General features: G+C 40.0%; 1 protein-coding gene across 1 annotated transcript in view; it reads left to right on the forward strand.

Moving 5' to 3' along the window:
- The window catches only part of LOC126100817 (uncharacterized), a 157,193-nt gene that overhangs the window by 27,357 nt on the left and 105,976 nt on the right, over positions 1-23,860 (forward strand). The window contains exons 2-3 of the mRNA XM_049911448.1: positions 5,539-5,808; positions 13,737-13,979. Of these exons, the coding sequence (XP_049767405.1) occupies positions 5,539-5,808; positions 13,737-13,979 (513 nt within the window). The remainder of the gene's footprint in view (positions 1-5,538; positions 5,809-13,736; positions 13,980-23,860) is intronic.

Here is a 23,860-nt window from a genome sequence, read left to right on the forward strand (position 1 = left end):
AACAGCCCCTAAAAATTCAACCATTGAAGATACTGGACTTAAATTTGGTATATAACCATCAATGATCCCTTTATACCAAATTTCATTAGATTTGTAGGTGACAGAATAGGGACCCCTGGTTCCCTTGACGTGGAACGACTCAATATGGTTACAATCCATCCTGGATTTTCCAGTGTTTGATTTTATTCAATATCTGGTGTGTACTGGAATCGATGGAGATAGTTTTACAGCAGTGAACCATTATTTTTCTTGGAAGAAACAAGACAAGTTTGGAGAAGTGGATTCATTAGAAACATTGAGCAGTGGAATTGTGTTGATTAAAGCCACCTCTGCTTCAAACACATGAAATACTGGCTGACATACCAGTGACTGTTCTCAACATAAAACTTCAAATATAGTACAGGAAGGTACAGAGTGCAGCAGAACCGACTAAGCAGTTTTAAGAAGCAATAAAAAGTAAATATGGATGTATAGAGAAAAAATGTTTCTATTTTCTAAGTTAGTAAAATATACCATTTTACATTTACTTAGTTTTGAAAATAATGTCCTCAAGATGGTAACCATTAGCATCAATACATTGTTCTAGACAATCCTTGAAGTTTTGAGCAGCTCTTGCACACACATCGTGGGGTATAGCATTCACTTCATCAATAATCTGCTCTTTTAACTCTGGTAGGGTGTGAGGGCGACTTTTGAAAACCCTTTCCGTCAGATGCTCCAAAGAAAGTAGTCACAAATGCTCAAATCTGATGACCACGCAGGCCACCTGACATCAGCCCTCAGAGGCGAGGCATCCCGGAATTATTTCTCTCATAACATCAGGTGAAATTCAAGCTGTGTGAGCAGTAGGTCCATCCTGTTGGAACCACAAGATCCCCGCCCATGTTCTTCAACAATCTTGTCCATTCGGGGTTGCAGCAGAAAATTTTGCAGCATTGAAACATAACATGTGGAATTCACTGTCACAGTCACTCCTTCCTCCTCAAAAATGTAAGGGCCTACCACGCCAAATTGTGATAGGGCACACCACATTGTCACTTTAGGAGAATGTTGTGGTCTTTCATGAATAATTCAAGGATTATTTTCAGCCCAGTAACGAAAGTTTTGCTTATTCACGCTCCCACTTAGGTGAAAATGTGCCTCGTCACTGCTGAAGAAAGCTGCATTCGTAGGGATCTGAGCGAGCATTTGCTCGCATAGATTTTTGACAGTTGGCGTAGTCTGCTGGGCATAATTCTTGAGCGATCATTATTTTGAAAGGGTAGAACTTCAAATCACATTGCAGAATCCTTCTCAAACAGCAGTCTGAAATCCCCAATGCAACAGCATGTCGTAGAGCAGAATGTTGCAGCGATTGTTGAACTGCTGTTCTCACCTGCTGCACATTTTCTGGCATTCTGATGGATCTGCATCGGCCATGTGTATCTATTCTTAGTGTGCTACCAGTTTCCTCCAACTGCTGAACTCAGGACCAAATTGTGTTTGCATTAGAAACGGCATTGTTGTGTGAAATGCTCACTGTCGCCAAAAAGCTCGTTGTGTAGCGATCACAGATCTGTTGTCTTCATAATTAATGCGAACAGCAAAACCATGATGTGCACCGGCCCAGACCATGTTGGTCAACGACTGGACAAAGGCAGACCAAGTGCAACTGCCTATCCCCACCACAGCCCCAGCGGTAATCGATAGAAACTGCTTAGTCAGTTCTGCCACACCCTGTACCTTTCTCAGAGACATTACACTCCAAACAGGTTATGAGCTATGAGCTAATTTAGAATGGTGAAGTGTACATTTTGTCTGTCACATGCAAAAAAAAGTCCAAAAGTTAACTGAATAAATACAGGCACTTGCATCTTAGCTTTTGAAGGAAATGTCTTCCCAGAAAAAGTTAAATTTATGGTCTACAGATATGATGTGAAACCCACTGCCCTTGAGATGTTTCCAATCCTTACAATAGAGACATCTATCATAATGCTGCATGGCAGACCCAAAATGTGGTAACTGCAGAAGATCACTTCATGAAGGTTGTTTTTGCAAACAATTGTCTTTGCACATAAAGTGTATAACATACCATACTCCATGTTCACCAGCTTGCCCAATATTTAAAAAAGAAAAGAAAATACAAGGATATAAATCAGTTGATCACCTCCCACGTACTGAGGCAAGGAAAGAATGTGAACACCACCACCCTCCCCTCTTGTGGTTCCTGCAGATCCATCTTTGGGAACCCCTTTACCCAGTCAACTGGAAAATCATCTCCCTCCTTTGGCATCTACTGGTCGCAGGGCTTCCTCTCTGGGTCCCTTTCCCCGGAAATTCACATATTGAGTCCTGATACAAACCAGTGGCTGTAGTAGCCACAGATTGTGGGTCCAAGTGTTTCCAACTCTTTATCTGTTCCTACACTCACAGCAGACAAGCCTCCTGAAGAACATCGACCACCAAAAATGAAAGAGTGTGCCACTCTGGCGACCCCAGAGGCACCACATCTCCCCACGCTCTTAGATTATGAACCAAAGTTTTTTGATGTGGGTCCATCCCTACTAGTGATAGACTGTGATCCTGGAACATGACTGGTCCTCCTGGCCCTTCACACCTAATCAGGACATCCTCATCATGGTGCTCCAATCGAAATTTGATGGTGTGGCATCTGGAAGAGCCTGTACATTGGTTCACACAGATGGCGTTAGTGATACTACTACATTCAAGTGATGAGTGATATAAGTGCAAATGACCAGTGATAATTATTTGCTACATTTATTTAGCTGCATGCAGGTCACTTATTTGCTTTGAGATATCCACCATAATCCAACAGTGCTCCCCCTTTTTCTCTTATTTCAGGATATCAATGCATACCACACTCTCTGGGGAAGTAACATTTCCTCTGGTAGGGGCCTTCCGATTGGCCATCTTCTTTCCAGTGTCAGTCTGTGCCTCCTCAATGCCAATACTCCTACCCACTTCAGTGCTTATCACAGCATCTTTTCAGCTATTGCCCTTACAATATCTTTCTCCAATGTTATCGCTTTGCTACAGTGATTGCTACATGACAATCTTAGTGACAGTGACCACTTTCCAAGTATCCTGTCACTTCCTTGCCACTATCCAAAGGAGCAATTACCATGCTGTGTGCTGTGAAGAGCCAACAGATGGTTAAACTTTAGTTACACAAAAAAAAATTAATGAGACTGTTGTGGCACAGCTCTCCTGCTTGTACGTCATGTGCAAGTCTGTTCATCGCTGCCTGACTGCTGCAACCATCCACTTGAACCTGCTTGCTGTAGATGATCCTTGGTCTACTTCTATAATGTTTACCCTCATACTTACCTCCATTACAGAATTAACTGTTGCTTGATGACTCAAAACGTGTCGTGTTGGCCTTCCATTATTTACTCATAAAAATTTTAAATGTGGCTGGTTCTGATATGTTTTACTTATTAAGACAGATGGTTTGAAGTAGCATAACCTTTAACATTTTGGCGCGCATGAGTATGTATCCCGGGTTTTAATGTACCGAATGTCTCGCGCATACCACAAGTGCCCCCTCTGGGTGAAACTGTCTGCCCTAGTGTTTCCACACCCTCTTGCACTAGTTCATAGGCTAAGTACTGATAGTGTGCCGTGTTCGCATCGACCATCTCTTCATAAATATGTTGTACTGATGGAGGTGATATTTTAATTTTAACTATTGACGACACCTTTGGCATGATTGTTTTATGCACCTCCACTGCAGGATGTGATTTTAGTAAGTGGCTAAAAGTTTCTGTGCTTGTAATACTTCGGTAATTTTCATGGTATTTGAAGCTATAGTAGTGTTTGTTTCTTCTTTTATTTCAGCTGTGTTGCTAAGTTTTTTGCTAATGAAGATATCTCCCTATTCAGGTGTATTTTTGCTTCTGTTGAAGGTATATTTAGATATACTGAAACCATGGTCAAGGATTTCAATAAATCTTTATTCTGCAACTGTTTGGCTGTTATCATTTACCATGAATTTTTTACTTATGTTGTGCCTCAGAGCTTTCCCTCCCCCTGCCCCCCCCCCCCCCCCTGGTGGCTCCTTCTTCAGGCAGAAGGATTGAAGGAGAAGAAAGAGGGGTGAAGGAAAAGGACTAGAGAGGTCTAGGAAAAGGGGTAGATTTCGGGAAAGTCACCCAAAACGGCAGGTTAGGGAAGACTTACCATAAGGGATGAGAAGGAAAGACAGATTGTTGGGGACTGCATCGGACGAGATTTGAGAATCCAAGAGCTTAAAGGTGGAAGACAAGGTAATAGGCAGACAGAGATTACTGCTTAAACATCATGCATAGTTAATAAGAGTGAAAAGCTGAGTGCATTGTATGTAACAGAGGTGGGAGGGGGCAGTGAATAATAGATGGGAAAGACAATGAAAGATGTAGGAAACTAAAACGGAGTGAAACAAAGAGTAGTTACAGTGAAGAAATGCTGAGACGGAAGAAATTAACGTAAATTAAGGCCAGGTATGTGATGAGAACCAAGTACATGTGCTAGTTCCCACCTGCGGAGTTCTGAGAAACTGGTGTCTGAGGAAAGAATTCAGACGGTGCATGTGGTGAAACAGGCATTGAGGTCACGAATGTCATGTTGTAGAGCATGCTCTGCTACAGGATATTGAGTTGCCAGTATACCCCCTCTGCCTATGCCCATTCATCCTCTGTTACGTATGATGCACTTAGCTTTTAACCCTTATTAACTCTTGAATGATGTTTAAGTGGTAATCTCTGTCTGCATATTACCTTGTCTTCCACCTTTAAGCTCTCAGGTTTTCAAATCTCATCCGATGCAGTCCCCAACAGTTTTCCCTTCTCATCACATACGGTAAGTCTTCCAGGACCTGCGGTTCTGGGTGACTTTCTTGAAATCTACCCCTTTTCCTAGACCTCTCTACTCCTTTTCCTGCACCCCTCTTCCTTTCCCTTTAACCCTTCTGCCTGGAGGAGGAGCCACTGGCTCCGAAAGCTTGTCAATTGCAACCGTCTTTTATGCGTGTGTCCTCCTAATGCTTGGTGAGTGGATTTTTGTAGCTATCCAAATAAATAATTTTGTAAATAATTGATTGTTTTAATTGTTACACTCTGGTATTCATAAAAGTTGACATTCTACTTAAGTTGTTATTTTTGCAGTTGACAGTAGTCGCTCTTCTTATGTGTTTCTTGCTCCATCTTTTAGAAGATGGTCTTATCAGTAATGCTCGTATTAGGAACCTGTAGCATATTGCAGATATACTTTTTGGTTTGGAAAGCAAGAAGTTGCCTAATTTGTGATTTATTGAAATTGTTATTGATGTTATTTTGTTACTGGCTGCTATTTTTTAATGCTGTATTGCTTTAGTTGACATTTGTACCAGTTTTATGTTTTAACTTTACCATAAAATGTAGTTATTGCACTGGAAATTTCTGTATCACTGTCGCTGCTGCAATTATCATGTTACTTTGCAGTTTTGAAAATGCCTTAACATAATTGTTGGAAGGCTAGTTTTTTTACAGAGAGATGTTGCTTATATCTGTCCTCTTGTTATAGGTGCTGAGTGTCACAACTGATATCACAGTATTTGAGCCCAACAATGGAATATCAGTAGAGTTTTATACATGTTTGCATGAATTGATGACTAGTTTGGAACCTAGTTGTCCGCTAGTATGGTCAGCTGTTACAGTTCTGCAACAGGCTTGCAAGAACAAATCGGCAAGAGCTGCCCTGACAAATACTTTTAAATTTGTTCCTGTTTTAGCCAAGATTTTGGGAAACAATCTTACTCGCGAAAAGAAAGTAAATGTACTGAAGCTGTTGCAGGTATGTATGTTTCAAACAGTCTGTGATATAGTACACAAAAGAAAGGGAAATATTGTGTTGTTTGTAAACATAGTCAAAAGTACATGGCTCATGAAGGAATGGGTGAGTTATCAACTACATCCTAGTTTGGTCTACACATGATGTGTGAACTTGTTGATTATTGTATGTTAAAATCTACTAAAACTCTAAAACAAACAATATCGCACTCACGCACTATGAAAATAGATGATGAATGCTACTAATGACAACAGTGACATTTGCTCACAGAAACAAAATGATGTTGGATCAAAGAACTACTACTATCCACTGCTGCCAGATTTAAGTAACATAAAAAATGCAAGAGATGATATCACAGTTTGGCAGTTTTACACCTGCTTTTATGGAATAGGATGAATATGGTGACAGATTCCTGCCGTCCATTAAAATTAAATATGCAAGGTGTTATTTCTAGAATATTTACCCATGTCTCTTTTTTTTTTCTTTCTTTTCTTTTCTTTCTTTCTTTCTTTCTTTCTTTCTTTCTCTTTTTTTTTTTTTTTTTTTTTTTTTTTTTTTTTTTTTTTTTTTTTTTTTTTTTTTTGCTGCTTGTAAAAGATGTACAAAAAGTGGTGATAACGAGTACAAGAGAGAGAGACAGTGAGCCATTCGCTACAGATGTGCATGGAGTATCGTCTTAGTTGTGTGACTGGTTTCATGATTTCCTCACTGAAACTGATGGAAGGTCATAGAGTAAAACAGAAGTGATATCTGGCTTTCTCCAAGGAAGTGTCTTAGGCACTCTGTTGTTCCTAAAACATCTGAAAATCCAAGATGTAATAGTTACAGTATTATGAAAAGGATAGATTGCTACTCACCATATAGTGAGGATGTTGATTCACAGACAGGCACAACAAGAAGACTGCTAAGCAAGTAAGCTTTCAGCCAAAAGACCTTCTTGTGAATTAGACAACATACACGTACACATTCTTGCAAACACAACTCACACACACGACAACTTTCTCTGGCTCTTGAGGCCAGACTGTGAGCTACAGCACATGATGGAAACAGCAGTCTGGACGGTGGGCATAAGGAGGCAGGGGGGAGAGAAGACAGTAAAATGCTGCTTGCGGGAGCATACAGGGACAAGGCAAGGAGAGGGTAGGGCAGCTAGGTACAATCGGAAGGCTAACTGGGGAGGAGGTGGGGGGTGATGCAGAAAAGGAGAGACATAAAAAGACTGTGGGGTGTGTTTGAATAGGAGGCTGTGTAGTGCTGAGTGGGAAGAGTGAAGGGAAGGATAGGTGGATGAAGGACAGTGACTAGCAATGACGTTCGGGGCCAGGAGGGTTATGGAAATATGGGATATATTGCAGAGAGACTTCCCAGCTGTGCAATTCAGAAAAATTGGCTTAGTGGAAAGGATCCAGATGGCACAGGCTGTGAAGCAGTCATTGAAATGATGGGCGTTGTGTTGGGCAATATGCTCAGCGATTGTTTGGTCCAGCTGTTACGTGGCCACAGTTTGTTGGTGGTCACTCGTGCGGACAGACTATACGGTGCGTGGCAATCTGCCCTTTCCATATTATTGTCATTAATCTATAGAAAAGATTTAGGAGACAATCTGATGTCCTCTGGGGCTGAGCATTTGTTTGCTGGATACGGGCTTGGAAACGCTGGGGTTTGTGCGTTCATGAGCTGGAGGCTGGTAAACACAGCTATTCCTGTCACCGTATGCTGTGGTCATGCTTGAGCGACCAATGTTGGGCATGGTGATGGAATGTTGTTTGTTGCAGAGAATGGGGATCTTCACTTAACTGCCCAAATCGCAAGAATGGTAAACCTCTATAAAGAAAAACCTCAGTCTCGAGGTGTGCTGTACGCTGACGAGCTGCGTGGCTGTTGAGGTGGAACAGTCATTAATGGACAACTACTGTGGAACGTGCTGTGCCTCAGTTGTATAACGCTTACTCAGGCAGAAGTGGCTCTGTCTGGGTGAATCCTTATTTCCCCTGCTACTGGCCAGAATGTTTTTGATTGTGAAATGGAAAGAGGGCAGTTTTGACAAAGTTTTCAGTTTTTATGTTCAAAAAGGTTTGGAAGTCATCGCAGGTACACTGAAATCTGTTAAACAATTGTGTAATGGCACACTGTTCGTTGAAACTGCTAGTTCCCAAGATACAAATCTCTGAAAAGCTAAATCCCTTTTAGAATATTCTATAGAGACAGAGCTCCACAACATCGTAGTTGTTGTGTCATGTTTAAATCTGATAGACTTTCTGAAGGAGGATTTGAAAGATGAGTGGGCTCAATAAGGGGTTGCTGATGTGCAAAATATGTTGAAAAGGGTGCTTGGGGATCTAGTAAAATCTGACTCCTTCATCCCTACCTTCAGTAGCACAAAACTCACAGAGAATATCAAGGCATGTTTCCTTCATTTAAGTGTATGGCTCTGTCACCAACGCCAAGCACCGTTTTAAATGCCAGCACTTTGGGAACATCACCTTAGGTGGGTGTAAGGTTGAAGCCACTTGTGACAAATGTGGCAAGACTGCTGTGACTGAATTGGTTTCTCTTTACCTCTGAAGTTTGTAAATTGTACTGAGGATCACCCTGTCTGAAGTAGAGATTGCAATGTCTTCCTTGAAGAAAGGAAGGTAAAGGAAGTTAAAACATTGAAACACATCCTGTTTGATGAGGGCAATAACATCTCTAAGACCATGCAGCCTCCCACATTCACTACATCTATTGCTTCGGCCCTTAAGAAGCCTATTCCATGCAAATGGAGGTTGCCAGTGTCAGCGTTAGTACATGTGTTCGTCAAGCAGCAATTGTTTCAGAGCCCATAGTCCCCCCCTCCTCCTCCCCTGATAACAGAGAAAGACAGGTGCCAGCATTGTGAGGTCCCAGTACATCCAAAGGCAGAGTCTTGTAAAAAATGCAACACTGCTTCTGCTGCAGCTGCAGTAATTCTTTCAAAGCCTGTCCAGGCCAAGAAAGCAAATGGGAAGCTTCCACCACAGGCGAAAACAGGCAGAAGACCATCTGACCCTGTTGATGTCATTCAACATGACAGTTCTGCTGCTTCTGCTTCAGAGCGAACCAATGGAATTCAAAGTCATCCCAGGGCAACCATCTTGCTTCAAGGCTGACCTTCCACCCATTGTGGTCTCCCCAACCCAGTGGAAAGACAGAGTGAAAGTGCAACTGCTGTGATAAATGGCTCCCATACTAGAGTGGTCCATAAATAGGTTTGGGACTCTTGTAGGGGAACTGAAACACATCACACAGCCACAACTCCTGTCCTTTTGTTTTATGTGAGTCAAAAGATCACTGTTTATCCCCTGTATTTACCTCTGCAGGATGCGATAGACTTTGAGGCTCTTGTAAGCCTTATTGCACAACCCCCGTGCCTGTTTCTCCTGCTGGGTTTTTCAATGTCCATAATGTATAATGGGGCTCAAACTGTACTTGTTCCAGGGGTCAAGTGTTGGAGAGCCTCAAGATGTCTCAGGAGCCGTGGGTCCTCAACACAGGCAGTCCCACTCGTTTCTTGGCTCCTACTGGGTCATCCTCAGCCATTGACTTCTCTTTCTGCTCTCTAGCCTTTGCAGACTCAGCACAGTGGGAAGCAATTGATGTCCATTATTCCAGTGACCACTTTACATCATGAAAATGGAGCATTGCTTGAGCAGAAGCTACCAAAATAAATGATCAGTAGAGCTACCTGGGTGCTGTTCAACCAGATGGCTGTGTTTGAACACCACAACAGTGTCCAGGAATGGGTGGACCACATCACATGTGTAATCCTTCCTGTCACTGACCTGTCGATCCCTAAGTCCTCACGCCATTGTGGTAGGCGAACTGTACCTTCTTGGAAAGATGAGTGCCGTTCAGCAATCTGGGAGAGATGTTTGGCCCTCCAACAGTTTAAATGTCATCTGACGGGAGACAACTCCACAATCTTTAGAGTCTCAAGAACCAAGGCTTGACACCGCATTAAGGAGAGCAAGAAAAGGTCATTAAGCATTCCTGGACTCTATCAGTCATTCCACTTGTTCTACAAAAGTATGGGAAGCCATCTGGAGGATCCCCAGTAAACACAGTCATTTACCAATAGTAGCAATATTGAAACGGTAGTGTCTCCAAACAACACCCAGAGACATCTCACAGACGATGGTAGAGCATTTTGCAGCAATTACAGCCAATGCCAGGTGTTTCCCTGCTGCCGTGCAGCTGCAGAGAGGGGAAGTTGGGCTTCAGATACCACAATTCTGAGTCTTAAAAGTACTCTTTCTCCATGTAGGAGCTTGAATTGGCACTGCCTGTGACTCATGATACTGCACGCAGTCATGACCAAACCTGTTACTGTATGCACTGACATTTGCCAGCAGATTCAAAGGAAACCTTACATGACTGTCCCACAAGTGGAGAGAGAATTCTGATACCACTCCTCAAACCAGGAAAGGGCTGCACGTGTCTCAGCGGCTACCGGAGCCTTAATGCGCTGTGTAGGGAAGACACAGGAGTGCGTGGTCAACCATCGCCTGATCTGGTTGTTAGAGACCAGACAACTCCTTAGGCACTCTGTGTTGATTCTGGAGATTTCGGCCCACTGTTGAGAATCTGAACTTACTAGAGGCAGCTATTCAGCAGGCTCCCCTATGTAAACATCACTGTCTCCGTTTATTCTTTGATATCAGTAGAGCTTATGACACTACTTAGAGACACAATGTTCTTGTGCAACTCCATCAATGGGGCTTTCGTGACCAGCTCCCTGATTTCACACAGTCCTTCCTGTTCAAGAGCTTTTCTAAGTTTTGGCTTGGTAACATGCTATCAGATTGTTTTGAAGAGGAGAATGGTGTTCTTCAGGGCAATGTTTTAAATGTTACTCTTCGTGCTATAGCTATAATCAGTACCACGTCTACGGTAAGGCGTCCTTTACAGTGTGTCTTATTTGTGGATGATTTTGCTGTCCAAACTGTAACGGTTACCTCACTTGAGAAACATGAGTCAGATCCCAGAAGGCACTGAATATCATGAAGTGCCCTAGCCACAGGTCTTGAATAGCAGACAGGGTGCATCTGTTCCAGTTTTATAGGGCTTTCTTGCATTCGAGGCTAGACTGGAATGCACTGTGTATGGGTCAGCATGGCCTTCTTACCTTCAGATTATTGACACTATCCACCCTGTGAGTAGCCTGGCCACAGGTGTTAACGGGACTAGTCCCATACTCAGTTTACTCATTTTCTATGCTGACCATCACTCGTCATATGGTGGTAGCTCCAACTTCCCCTGCATAACATACTGCTGCTTGTCTGCCTCTGGAATGCCTTTCCTCCAATCTTTTATAAGCAACAATGCAGTTTGGAATCTGCATCCAGCATGTGCTGGAGGTATTTGATGTGGAGCATGTACAACTCCAAATCCAGGGTTTCAACTGCCTGTCACCATGGTTCCTGCAGAGGCCAAGTGAAATTTTCAATTTGATGCAGTACAGAAGAGATTACACTTCTGCTTCTGATTTTAATCCAATATTTTCTGACATTTTAAATGAGCACCACAACAATGTAGTTGTCTTTACGGATGGCTCTAAATGGGGGGAGGGAATCCGTTGGTTGCTCTGTTTTTTTCTCGGGTCCTGTCCTCAAGGCCTGACTGTCTCGAGACTTTGACTGATGACCTGGTTGTTTGGTCCCCTCTCCCAAACAAACAAACCAGCCAACCAACTTCGAGACTTTACTGTCTTCGATTCGTAGTTATATGCAGTCTTACTGGCACTGGAGCACTTGAGACGTTCTTGGAGTGCTAAATTCCTTGTCTTTTCTGATTCTCTTGAGTGTTCTCCACTCTCTACAATCTATGTACTCACCAGATAAAGTAGTCTGAAATATCCAGGATGCCCTTCTTCAACTACAGTGGCTGTGGAAGGAGGCATATTTCTTCTGGTTACCAGGTTACATGGGTATGATGGAGAATGAAAGGGCAGATTTGGCAGCCAAGGAGGCATGTCGTGATCCTCAGTTATTTCAGTGCACCAACCCTCTGCGTGCTATAGCCTCACTATTTAAGTACAGAGCCTTGCGTCAATGGGAGGATGAGTAGCTGGAACTGACAGACAATAAGATCTATCTAGTAAAGCCCACAACCTGGCTGTGGCGTACCTCCTTCCAGCCACGTCAGTGGGTTGAGGTCCTCCACTCGTCTTTGCATAGGACACAGCCCTATGATGCACGGCTTCATGCTCCTGCATGACAGCCCGCCAATGTGTGGTGTTCAGATCACTATGCACCACATTTTACTAGATTGTGTTTTATTTTGGATCCAGAGGACAGTGACATTCTTGCACTCTATTTTAAGTGACATGGAAATGGATAGGGTGAGAGTTTTAAGGATTTGTTATCTGCCCAACCTATTTCCTCAAAATTTAGGTAGATGGTCTTAATGTGTTAACAGGGTGACTGGCTCATCCACATTTTTTGTGAGGTGTCAGCCAGTCACAGTTCCCTCTGCCTCTTTTAGCTCTTTGTGACTTTTACTCCGATGTATAGCCCCTATCACCCTTCTCCATTGTATTACGGCCTTGAAGATACAGTGATTGTGTGGGTTAATGCAAGTGAGGTGGGAGTGAGTGAATTAATGCCATTTTATAAGTTTCCTCCTCACTGTGTGCTAGCAATTTGTCATTTTACCCAAATTTCTTTCTCTTAATATGGGTAAGGCTACTGGTAACCTCGATGTTGAGCACCCATGAGCTGCAAACACCCACACACAACAGCCATCTTAGACTATTCGCATATGATGCTGTCATGTACCATCTAGGAAGTCATCAGAAGATCAAGGCCCATTGCAAAATGATTTAGACAATATGTCTGTGTGGTGCAGAAAGTTTCATTTGACTCCAAACAGTAAAAAATGTGACTTCATCCGCATGAGTGCTAAAAGGAATTTAAATTTCTGTTCCCCAGAAAATCATACAAATCTAAAGACTGTCCTTTCAAGTAAATACATAGGGATTATAATTACAAACAGCTTAAACTGGAACAGGCACATAGAAAAATGTTGTGGGGAACTGGGTTTTATTGCCAGAACACTTATGAGATGGAACAGAGCTACTAAAGAGGTTACCTTTATTATATATCTCCATCCTGTTCTGGAGTATTCCTGTCCAATATGGAATCCTTACAAGATGCGATTGACTGAGGACATCAGAAAAGTTCAGAGAATGACGGCTTGTTTTGTATTATCACGCAATAGGGAAGAATGTGTCATGGAAATGATGTGCGAGTTGGGGATGATAATCATTGAAACAGACATTTTCATTGTAGCTAGATCTTTTCACGAAATTTCAATCAACAATATTTTGTTGATGCCCAACCTATATAGAGAGAGATGATCGTTATAATAAAGTAAGAGAAATTGGAGCTCATGCAGAAAGATTTAAGTGTTCATTTTTGCTGCACGCTTTAGAGTGTGGGAGGATAGAAAAATAGTCTGAAGGTGGTTTGATAAACCCTCTGCCAAGCACTTAAGTGTGAATTGCAGAGTAGTTATGTAGACGTAGACATGATTTCTAACAATAACACAGCAACAGCTATAATTAGCGTAATTTAATTACACTAGCATTTTAATGGAATAAGGTACTAATATTCTGTTACCAGCCCTTCTCTAAAGCATCCCTATGGTTTGGTACAAGGGTAATAATTGAATGACAGCTGAAATGATCATTTTAGCTAGACTGTGAATTTAAATCAAAACCTTAAGTTGTTTGCAAACTGCAGCATTTGACCCAAGAAAAATTAAACACACACTAGTTCTCTGTAGTATTTCTTGTTACTGCATATATTGTCCATTGATAAAATGCTATGTATAAGGTAATGTGATTGTGTCAACATGGTATTATGTACCAAGGCTGTGCAGTAATAATTTGAAATGTTTATATTTTACAGGATGTGACTTATGGAGCAGTAATCCCATGGCAAGAAGCACATTTAACAAAACTAGTGTCAATACTATCGTCATGGATAATAAATGAGAAAAATACAGTTGGTACTCTTTCACTTGGAGTGCTTGTGAACTTATGCTATAAGAATGTCCCAGCCATTTACACACTTCTACGTTGTGTAGATCACAAAAGTTTCCTAAAGACATTGCTTGAACTCAAAACAGAAAATATCTACACAACAGTGCAGGTTTGTGATTTCATTCTTTCTCTTTGTACAATATGTTTTACAAAGCTCTTGAATATGATTAGGCAGACCAATTTCATTCCCTGTCACACATGTCGAATATCCTATTTTTATGAGTGTTGTCTGTCACACTCATTCATATTGTCCTCTAGATTTCAAATTCGAGTACCACTTTGTCTTTTCTTTGTTTCCCTAATGGAAAAGTTTTCCTGATATTCCTCATTTTATGTGACAATGGGCTAATGCACCTCAAACAACATGTTTATTCTGTGTATATGATTAATTACATAGTTGCAGATTGTCATGATTCACTTTGTATGCAAGTTCTTTTCCAGAATGTTTTATAGTTATTATCCAGATAGTTTTTTTCATTTAGGCAACATACGATAAATAGCTTCAGAATCCTATTTATTTGTGTCACTATACAGGGTGTCCCAGGAGGAATCGTCAATATTCAGAGATATGACAAGAACAATCATTTGAAGCAAAAGAGTCGAGTAAACAGGGTCTCTAAGATGGATACCTTAAGAGTTACAGGCACTTCTTCATCTTTGACACTGTGAAACAAATATCTTCTACTACAAGCTCTTTGTTTTCCATGTTTCTAAGGAGATAGTATGGACCAAAGGGAGAAAAAATTGTCAATTAAACATGGGCTCTTATATTCTGAGTAACACATCACTTTACTAAAAGTGCTATGTTACACCACAATCTCTATCTCTGAAATATCTTTGTTGCCACTGGACTTCTTGATATTTCGGACTCTTGTCACATTCCATGTCAAACCAACACTCGTTAAATAAAGATTTTACTTCCCCATTTTAAATTTTGCTAAAATTTTGTGTACTCGTAGTGGGTGTTGAGACTAAGAAAAATATCTAATTTCAATTTTTTATGTCAATATGGCTATGTAAAATTTTCAAAAACTAGCCAAAAATTGCTCTACCAGCCTCCCAATAGAGCTAGAGATATGGAAAAGGTATCATATTTTGCATTATTTTATGTCTTCTTTCCAGTGATATACAACACAACATAGGTTCTAATCAAGATTTTTTTTTTTTTTTTTTTTTTTTTTTTTTTTTTTTTTTTGCGAAATAAAAACTGAAATTGTGATTTTTTTTCTATGAAGTACATAATCTGAAAATTTCATATTTCCATAAATACATAGTACTGTTGTAAATCACACATCAAACTATGGGATGATGATGGGTTCATTGTTAAAAATACATTATTCCTGACTCTTTTTTTTTTTTTTTTTTTTTTTTCACTAATAGCCCCATTTTAACCAAACCTATCTTTAACAAGTAGGGATTTAATTAAGATACACAGAAAGGTAACTAAAAGTCTCAGAAATATCAAATATCACTTTTTTAAAACAAAATCAATCAAAATGTCATCTTATCAAAACAAAACCAATCAGTATATTATATAATTAAATTCAGTTGATTGCTTACTTTCATTAATACAATTCCATCTATTAGCCTGTTAATTGCTTAAACAAAAATATTGAATATAGGACCTATAACAACAAATTTAAATAAGGCTTGAAAAAGTATTGATGTAACAGCTTGGATCCAAACACATTAATCCAAATGTACATTCAATTTCCACAGACTTAAGACTTTGTATGCAGGCTGAACACTGAGAAAGTTGGTAGCTTTCTATGCATGTAGGCTGTGAACAAGCTGAAATAAGCTGTCTGCCTCCAGTCATGCAATCGCTGTCTGTACAATCATTAAGTGATCAGCGATTTTGCTGAGAGGAGGTGTTGTCTGTTGTTTCCTTCTGAGTTGGATAATACAACTTCCTAGATTAGTATTCCTATGCCAGTATAAGGCACCATGTTGTTGTTGTTGTCGTTGTTGTTGTCTTCAGTCCTGAGACTGGTTTGATGCAGCTCTCCCTGCTACTCTATCCTGTGCAAGCTGCTTCATCTCCCAGTACTTACTGCAACCTACATCCTTCTGAATCTGCTTAGTGTATTCATCTCTTGGTCTCCCTCTACGATTTTTACTCTCCACGCTGCCCTCCAATGCTAAATTTGTGATCAAGATGCCTCGGAACATAACCTACCAACCGGTCCCTTCTTCTTGTCAAGTTGTGTCACAAACTCCTCTTCTCCCCAATTCTGTTCAATACCTCCTCATTAGTTATGTGATCTACCCATCTAATCTTTAGCATTCTTCTGTAGCACCACATTTCAAAAGCTCCTATTCTCTTCTTGTCCAAACTATTTATCGTCTATGTTTCACTTCCATACATGGCTACACTCCATACAAATACTTTCAGAAACGACTTCCTGTCATTTAAATCTGTACTCGATGTTAACAAATTTCTCTTCTTCAGAAAGGCTTTCCTTCTCATTCCCAGTCTACATTTTATATCTTCTCTACTTCGACCATCATCAGTTATTTTGCTCCCCAAATAGCAAAACTCCTTTACTACTTTAAGTGTCTCATTTCCTAATCTAATTCCCTCAGCATCACCTGATTTAATTCGACTACATTCCATTATACTCATTTTGCTTTTGTTGATGTTCATCTTATATCCTCCTTTCAAGACACTGTCCATTCCGTTCAACTGCTCTTTCAAGTCCTTTGCTGTCTCTGACAGAATTACAATGTCATCGGCGAACCTCAAAGTTTATATTTCTTCTCCATGGATTTTAATACCTACTCTGAATTTTTCTTTTGTTTCCTTTACTGCTTGCTCAATATACAGATTGAATAACATCGGGAAGAGGCTACAACCTTGTCTCACTCCCTTCCCAACCACTGCTTCCCTTTCATGCACCTTGACTCATATAACTGCCATCTGGTTTCTGTACAAATTGTAAATAGCCTTTTGCTCCCTGTATTTTACCCCTGCCACCTTTAGAATTTGAAATAGAGTATTCCAGTCAGCATTGTCAAAAGCTTTCTCTAAGTCTACAAATGCTAGAAATGTAGGTTTGCTTTTCCGTAATCTATTTTCTAAGATAAGTTATAGGGTCAGTATTGCCTCACCTGTTCCAAGATTTCTACGGAATCCAAACTGATCTTCCCCGAGGTCTGATTTTACCAGTTTTTCCATTTGTCTGTAAAGAATTCGTGTTAGTATTTTGCAGCTGTGACTTATTAAACTGATAGTTCGGTAATTTTCACATCTGCCAACACTTGCTTTCGTTGGGATTGGAATTATTATATTCTTCTTGAAGTCTGAAGGTATTTCGCCTGTCTCATACATCTTGCTCACCAGATGGTAGAGTTTTGTCAGGACTGAATCTCCCAAGGCCGTCAGTAGTTCTAATGGAATGTTGTCTACTTCCGGGGCCTTTTTTCAACTCAGGTCTTTCAGTGCTCTGTCAAACTCTTCACGCAGTATCGTATCTCCCATTTCATCTTGATCTACATCCTCTTCCATTTCCATAATATTGTCCTCAAGTACATCACCCGTGTATAGACCCTCTATCTACTCCTTCCACCTTTCTTCTTTCCCTTCTTTGCTTATGACTGGATTTCCATCTGAGCTCTTGATATTCATATAAGTGGTTCTCTTTTCTCCAAATGCCTCTTTAATTTTCCTGTAGGCAGTATCTATCTTACCCCTAGTGAGATAAGCCTCTACATCCTTAAATTTGTCCTCTAGCCATCCCTGCTTAGCCATTTTGCACTTCCTGTCAATCTCATTTTTGAGATGTTTGTATTCCTTTTTGCCTGCTTCATTTACTGCATTTTTCTGTTTTCTCCTTTCATAAATTAAATTCAATATTTCTTCTGTTACCCAAGGATTTCTAAGAGCCCTGGTCTTTTTACCTACTTGATCCTCTGCTGCCTTCAATACTTCATTCCTCAGAGCTACCCATTCTTCTTCTACTTTATTTCTTTGCCCCATTCGTGACAATTGTTCCCTCATGCTCTCCCGGAAACTCTCTACAACCTCTGGTTTAGTCAGTTTATTCAGGTCCCATCTCCTTAAATTCTCACCTTTTTGCAGTTTCTTCAGTTTTAATCTACAGTTCATAGCAAATATATTGTGGTCAGAGTCCACATCTGCCCCTGGAAATGTCTTACAGTTTGAAACCTGGTTCCTAAATCTCTGTCTTACCATTATATAATCTATCTGATACCTTCTAGTATCTTCAGGATTCTTCCATTTATACAACCTTCTTTCATGATTATTGAACCGAGTGTTAGCTATGATTATGTTATGCTCTGTGCAAAACTCTCCTCTTTCATTTTTTAGCCCCAATCCATATTCACCTACTATGTTTCCTTCTCTCCCTTTTCCTACTCTCGAATTCCAGTCACCCATGAATATTAAATTTTCGTCTCCCTTCACTACCTAAATAATTTCTTTTATCTCATCATACATTTCATCAATTTCTTCATCATCTGCAGAGCTAGGTGGCATATAAACTTGTACTACTGTAGTAGGTGTGGGCTTCGTGTCTATCTTGGCCACAATAATGCGTTCACTATGCTGTTTGTAGTAGCTTACCTGCACTCCTATTTTTTTTATTCATTATTAAACCTACTCCTGCATTACCCCTATTTGATTTTGTATTTATAACCCTGTATTAACCTGACCAAAAGTCTTGTTCCTCCTGCCACCGAACTTCACTAATTCCTACTGTATCTAACTTTAACCTATCCATTTCCCTTTTTAAATTTTCTAATCTACCTGCCCGGTTAAGGGATCTGACATTCCACGCTCCGATCCATAGAACGGCAGTTTTCTTTTTCCTGATAATGACGTCCTCTTGAGTAGTCCCTGCCTGGAGATCCGAATGGGGGACTATTTTACCTCCGGAATATTTTACGCAAGAGGACGCCATCATCATTTAACCATACAGTAAAGCTGCATGACCTCGCGAAAAAGGCACCATGGTATTAGTATAAAGCAATTATCACTTCTATATTGAACAACTTTTTGTCAAATTTGTTTAGTGGAACTTGGTATTTTTTTGATAGTTCATTTACAAGTAAAACCATAAATCAAAGGAGTGTTTTGAACTGATTTTTTGTATCAATTTTGTATCAATCAACCAGAGGTTGTACAGAGTTTCAGGGAGAGCGTAAGGGAACAATTGACAAGAATGGGGGAAAGAAAGAAGAAGAATGGGTAGCTTTGAGAGACGTAATAGTGAGGGTAGCAGAAGATCAAGTAGGTAATAAGACCAGGGGTAATAGAAATCCTTGGGTAGCAGAAGAGATATTGAATTTAATTGACAAAAGGATAAAATAAAAAAACGCAGTAAATGAAGCAGGCTAGAAAGAATACAAATGTCTCAAAAATGAGATCGACAGGAAGTGCAAAATGGCTAAGCAGGGATGGCTAGAGGACAAATGTAAGGATGTAGAGGCTTATCTCACTAGGGGTAAGATAGATACTGCTTACAGGAAAATTAGAGAGACCTTTGGAGAAAAGAGAACGACTTGCATGAATATCAAGAGCTCAGATGGAAATCCAGTCATAAGCAAAGAAGGGAAAGCAGAAAGGTGGAAGGAGTAGATAGAGGGTCTATACACGGGCGATGTTCTTGAGGACAATATTATAGAAATGGAAGAGAATGTAGATGAAGATGAAATAGGAGATATGATATTGTGTGAAGAGTTTGACAGAGCACTGAAAGACCTGAGTCGAAAAAAGGCCCCGGGAGTAGACAACATCCCATTAGAACTAATGACAGCCTTGGAAGAGCCAGGCCTAACAAAACTCTACCATCTAGTGAGCAAGATGTATGAGACAGGTGAAATACCCTCACACTTAAAGAGGAATAGAATAATTTCAATCTCAAAGAAAGCAGGTGTTGACAGATGTGAAAATTACCGAACTATCAGTTTAATAAGCCACGGCTGCAAAATACTAACACGAATTCTTTACAGACAAATGGAAAAACTGGTAGAATCGGACCTCGGGAAAGATCAGTTTGGATTCTGCAGAAATGTTGGAACACGTGAGGCAATACTGACCCTATGACTTATCTTAGAAAATAGATTAAGGAAAGGCAAACATACGTTTCTAGCATTTGTAGACTTAGAGAAAGCTTTTGACAATGTTGACTGGAATACTCTCTTTCAAATTCTATAGGTGGCAGGGGTAAAATACAGGGAGTGATAGGCTATTTACAATTTGTACAGAAACCAGATAGCAGTTATGAGTCGAGGGACATGAAAGGGAAGCAGTGGTTGGGAAGGGAGTAAGACAGGGTTGTAGCCTCTCCACGATGTTATTCAATCTGTATATTGAGCAAGCAGTAAAGGAAACAAAAGAAAAATTCGGAGTAGATATTAAAATCCATGGAGAAGAAATAAAAACTTTGAGGTTCGCTGATGACGTTGTAATTCTGTCAGAGAGAGCAAAGGACCTGGAAGAGCAGCTGAACGGAAATGAACAGTGTCTTGAAAGGAGGATATAAGATGAACATCAACAAAAGCAAAATGAGTATAATGGAATGTAGTCGAATTAAGTCGGGTGATGCTGAGGGAATTAGATTAGGAAATGAGACACTTAAAGTAGTAAATGAGTTTTGCTATTTGGGGAGCAAAAAACTGATGATGGTCAAAGTAGAGGGGATGTAAAATGTAGACTGGCAATGGCAATGAATGCGTTTCTGAAAAAGAGAAATTTGTTAACATCGAGTACAGATTTAAATGTCAGGAAGTAGTTTCTGAAAGTATTTGTATGGGGTGTAGCCACGTATGTAAGTGAAACGTGGACGATAAATAGTTTGGACAAGAAGAGAATAGAAGCTTTCGAAATGTGGTGCTACAGAAGAATGCTGAAGATTAGATGGGTAGATCACATAACTAATGAGGAAGTATTGAATAGGATTGGGGAGAAGAGAAGTTTGTGGCACAACTTGACCAGAAGAAGGGATCGGTTGGTAGGACATGCTCTGAGGCATCAAGGGATCACCAATTTAGTATTGGAGGGCAGCATGGGGGGTAAAAAATCATAGAGGGAGACCAAGAGAGGAATACACTAAACAGATTGAGAAGGATGTAAGTTCCAGTTGGTACTGGGAGATGAAGAAGCTTGCACAGGATAGAGTAGCATGGAGAGCTGCATCAAACCAGTTTCTGGACTGAAGACCACAACAACAACAACAACAACAACATATGGAACCTAGTAAGAAGTGAATTGCTGTAAGTGTGCAGTTTTGTAATCCATTGAAGAAATCAAATCATTTTATTCATCATCATCATTATCATAAGTCATTGCGCCCATTGCTGAACGTCATGACCCTATAAACCAAGCGTCTTCATCCCCGACGGTTGCCAGCTTCTTGTAGTGCCTGCCGATGAGGTAGACCGGAGATCTTCTGGATTTGATCTATCCATCTGCTTGCTGCTCTTCCTCTTGGTCTCGTGCTTTGATCTTTCATTGCAAGATTATTTGGTTTCAAAATCTGTCACCAGGTGATATCCAAGTGTACAGTCGTGTTGGGTGATGTTGGAACATTGTGTTACAGATGGGCATGTCGTAACTCACACAGAAATCCAGTAAATTCCTGCCTCGTTCATTTCTCTCATCAAGACCATAAAGTCCAATGCCGGATTGTAAATGCGAGTCTTGGGTAGTATCTCCAACTTTAACATTGAAGTCGACTTGGATTATTGTCCGTTTTTGATAGGGATCTTACTAAGGACTTGCTCCAGTTGGTCAAAGAACTTCTCCATCTCCTCATCTGACGCTGTAGCTGTAGGAACATGGATCTGAATTATGTTGAGTCTGCATGGGGAAGCATTCATTTTGATAGAGATGATCCTGTCATTAATTGGTTCGTAACCTACTACACAGTTGGCCAGATTTCTGAGAACAACTATCGCAACATATCGCAACACTGTTCTTACTTTGGCTATTACTCCCTGAAAAGTACACAGTGCTCCTTCCTTGAGTCATGAAATGGCCACTTCCTCTCCAGTGAGTCTCACTAAGCTGAAGAATATTTGGGCCATGCAGTTCTATTTCTCTTTCTACTATAGCAAGTTTTCCTGTCTGAATTAGCCTACGCACATTTCATGTTGCAATCTTTCTTACAGTGCGCAGGGATAATTTGCACTGTGATGTTGGTCTAGTGACTTCTCTCAGTCCACTACTTTTTGCGCACCTTCTTTAGATTTTTAGTTTTAAGCTCCATGTTCAGTATTTTTGTTTTACCAATGAATAGACTGTTAGTTCAAATTGTATAAAATTCAAGTAAGCAATTGACTTAATTTAGTTATAGAATATGCTGATTAGTTTTGTTTTAACACTTTGATGGCCAGCAGCATTTTGGTGAATTTTCATTTTGGCCTTGACTTCTTTCCTTCATATTATTGTAAAAAATTGAAGCTGGTATATACCGTTAAAAAAAAAATTGTTTTTATCGTGATAAATATGGTGTGGTCAGACATGATGCACATGGCCAGTTTTAAACTTAAGATGCAACTAGAAGCTTTATGTGGAGATGTGCATAATTCTTGATGCAGACCCATATATCTGAGGAAGACATTATTATTGATAAATAAAAAATTCCAACTAGCTTTTATGTAATTGCTTTATCAAAATAAAAAACTTAAATTTTTATACATTTATACCTTGCAAAGAAGAAGAAGAAGAAGAAGAAGAAGAAGAAAAGTCCATGCACATGAAACTCTGAGGACAAATTTAACATTTCAATGACACTTTCTTGCTATGTTTGAAAGCATGCTTTCGCCCGCTTGCTTTGGAGAGTTTCTGGTAACAGGTTACAACATCGCCTCACTGCAGTGTCAACCAATTTGTGATTCCCCATTCATTGGTGTCTCCTGAACGTCGCAGCCCTGAGTAACTCATTTGCCGTAGCCTTGCGAAAAGCAGTGACACCTATTTTTGTTTTGTAATTTGAACACACAAAGTATGTGCATTTACAATAGTAGTACTGAATAGTAATTCAAAGGCTTCTTTGCAGTTCCACTTCACTCATTTCCTCAAGTGCGAGTGACAGGTTTTCTTTTGATCTGAAAGATCAATGAAGGGTTTGGATGCATTGTAATCCACAGTTGCATTTGGTTTCTTCACTTCATCTCTTCTTGTTCTCACTGCCACAAGCTCAGGTTCGTGTTTGGTTCTCAAAAAAGAGATCTCCCTCTTATCACACCACAGTCCGACAACCGCCATTTCCCCCTCCTTCAATGCTTTTGTGATAATAGTTTATGGATTTCTCTTTCTTTTTCATGGAGTTAGAAGAACATATGCCAAGTTCATAAAAGTGTAGAAGTCATCTACAAAGAGTGTCTTTTCAGAATTAAAAATTGATTTCATTAACTCCAAAACAGTTGTTGTTGTTGTTACATCCATGATACACTGCAACATTCCAAGTATATCCGTCTTCAGACTTTTGTATAATTTCAAACAGTTTTACCTGGAGTGAAAGCTTCATGGAATTTTGTGTTCAGATGATTCACAAGCTTGCTAATTTTGAAAACCTTGTGATGTTCATCTTTGTTTTTGTTGTTGTAAAAAATACATGCAACAAAGAAATGAATCAAACATGTTTCGAGACATAATAGAAGACACCTGGTTTTTGTAAAGCAGATTCCGGCTCCAATAAACCTCCATTCTTGGGTTATAATCAAGCTCCATCCACAACATAAGTTCCATAAATTTCCTCAAATCATCAATGCTGATATCAATTCATAAATCAGTCCTGATGGTGGTAATAATGTCTCTGCAGTTATTCCACTAATAATCTGTTGTTCAGAGTAACGGTTTGTTTCCTTCGTTATGAAATTGCACATTTCTCTCTCACGAAAAAAATTGTAAATATCAATGGGACGAATATTTGCAGGTAGACTGTCCAAAAGTGTGTTGTGTACTGAACAGTTATCAGAAAAAAACAAAATTGTTTACATTTCCCTGCACATCAGACCACATTA

The sequence above is a fragment of the Schistocerca cancellata genome, chromosome 9, assembly GCF_023864275.1.
Source record: "Schistocerca cancellata isolate TAMUIC-IGC-003103 chromosome 9, iqSchCanc2.1, whole genome shotgun sequence".
Lineage (NCBI taxonomy): Eukaryota > Metazoa > Arthropoda > Insecta > Orthoptera > Acrididae > Schistocerca > Schistocerca cancellata.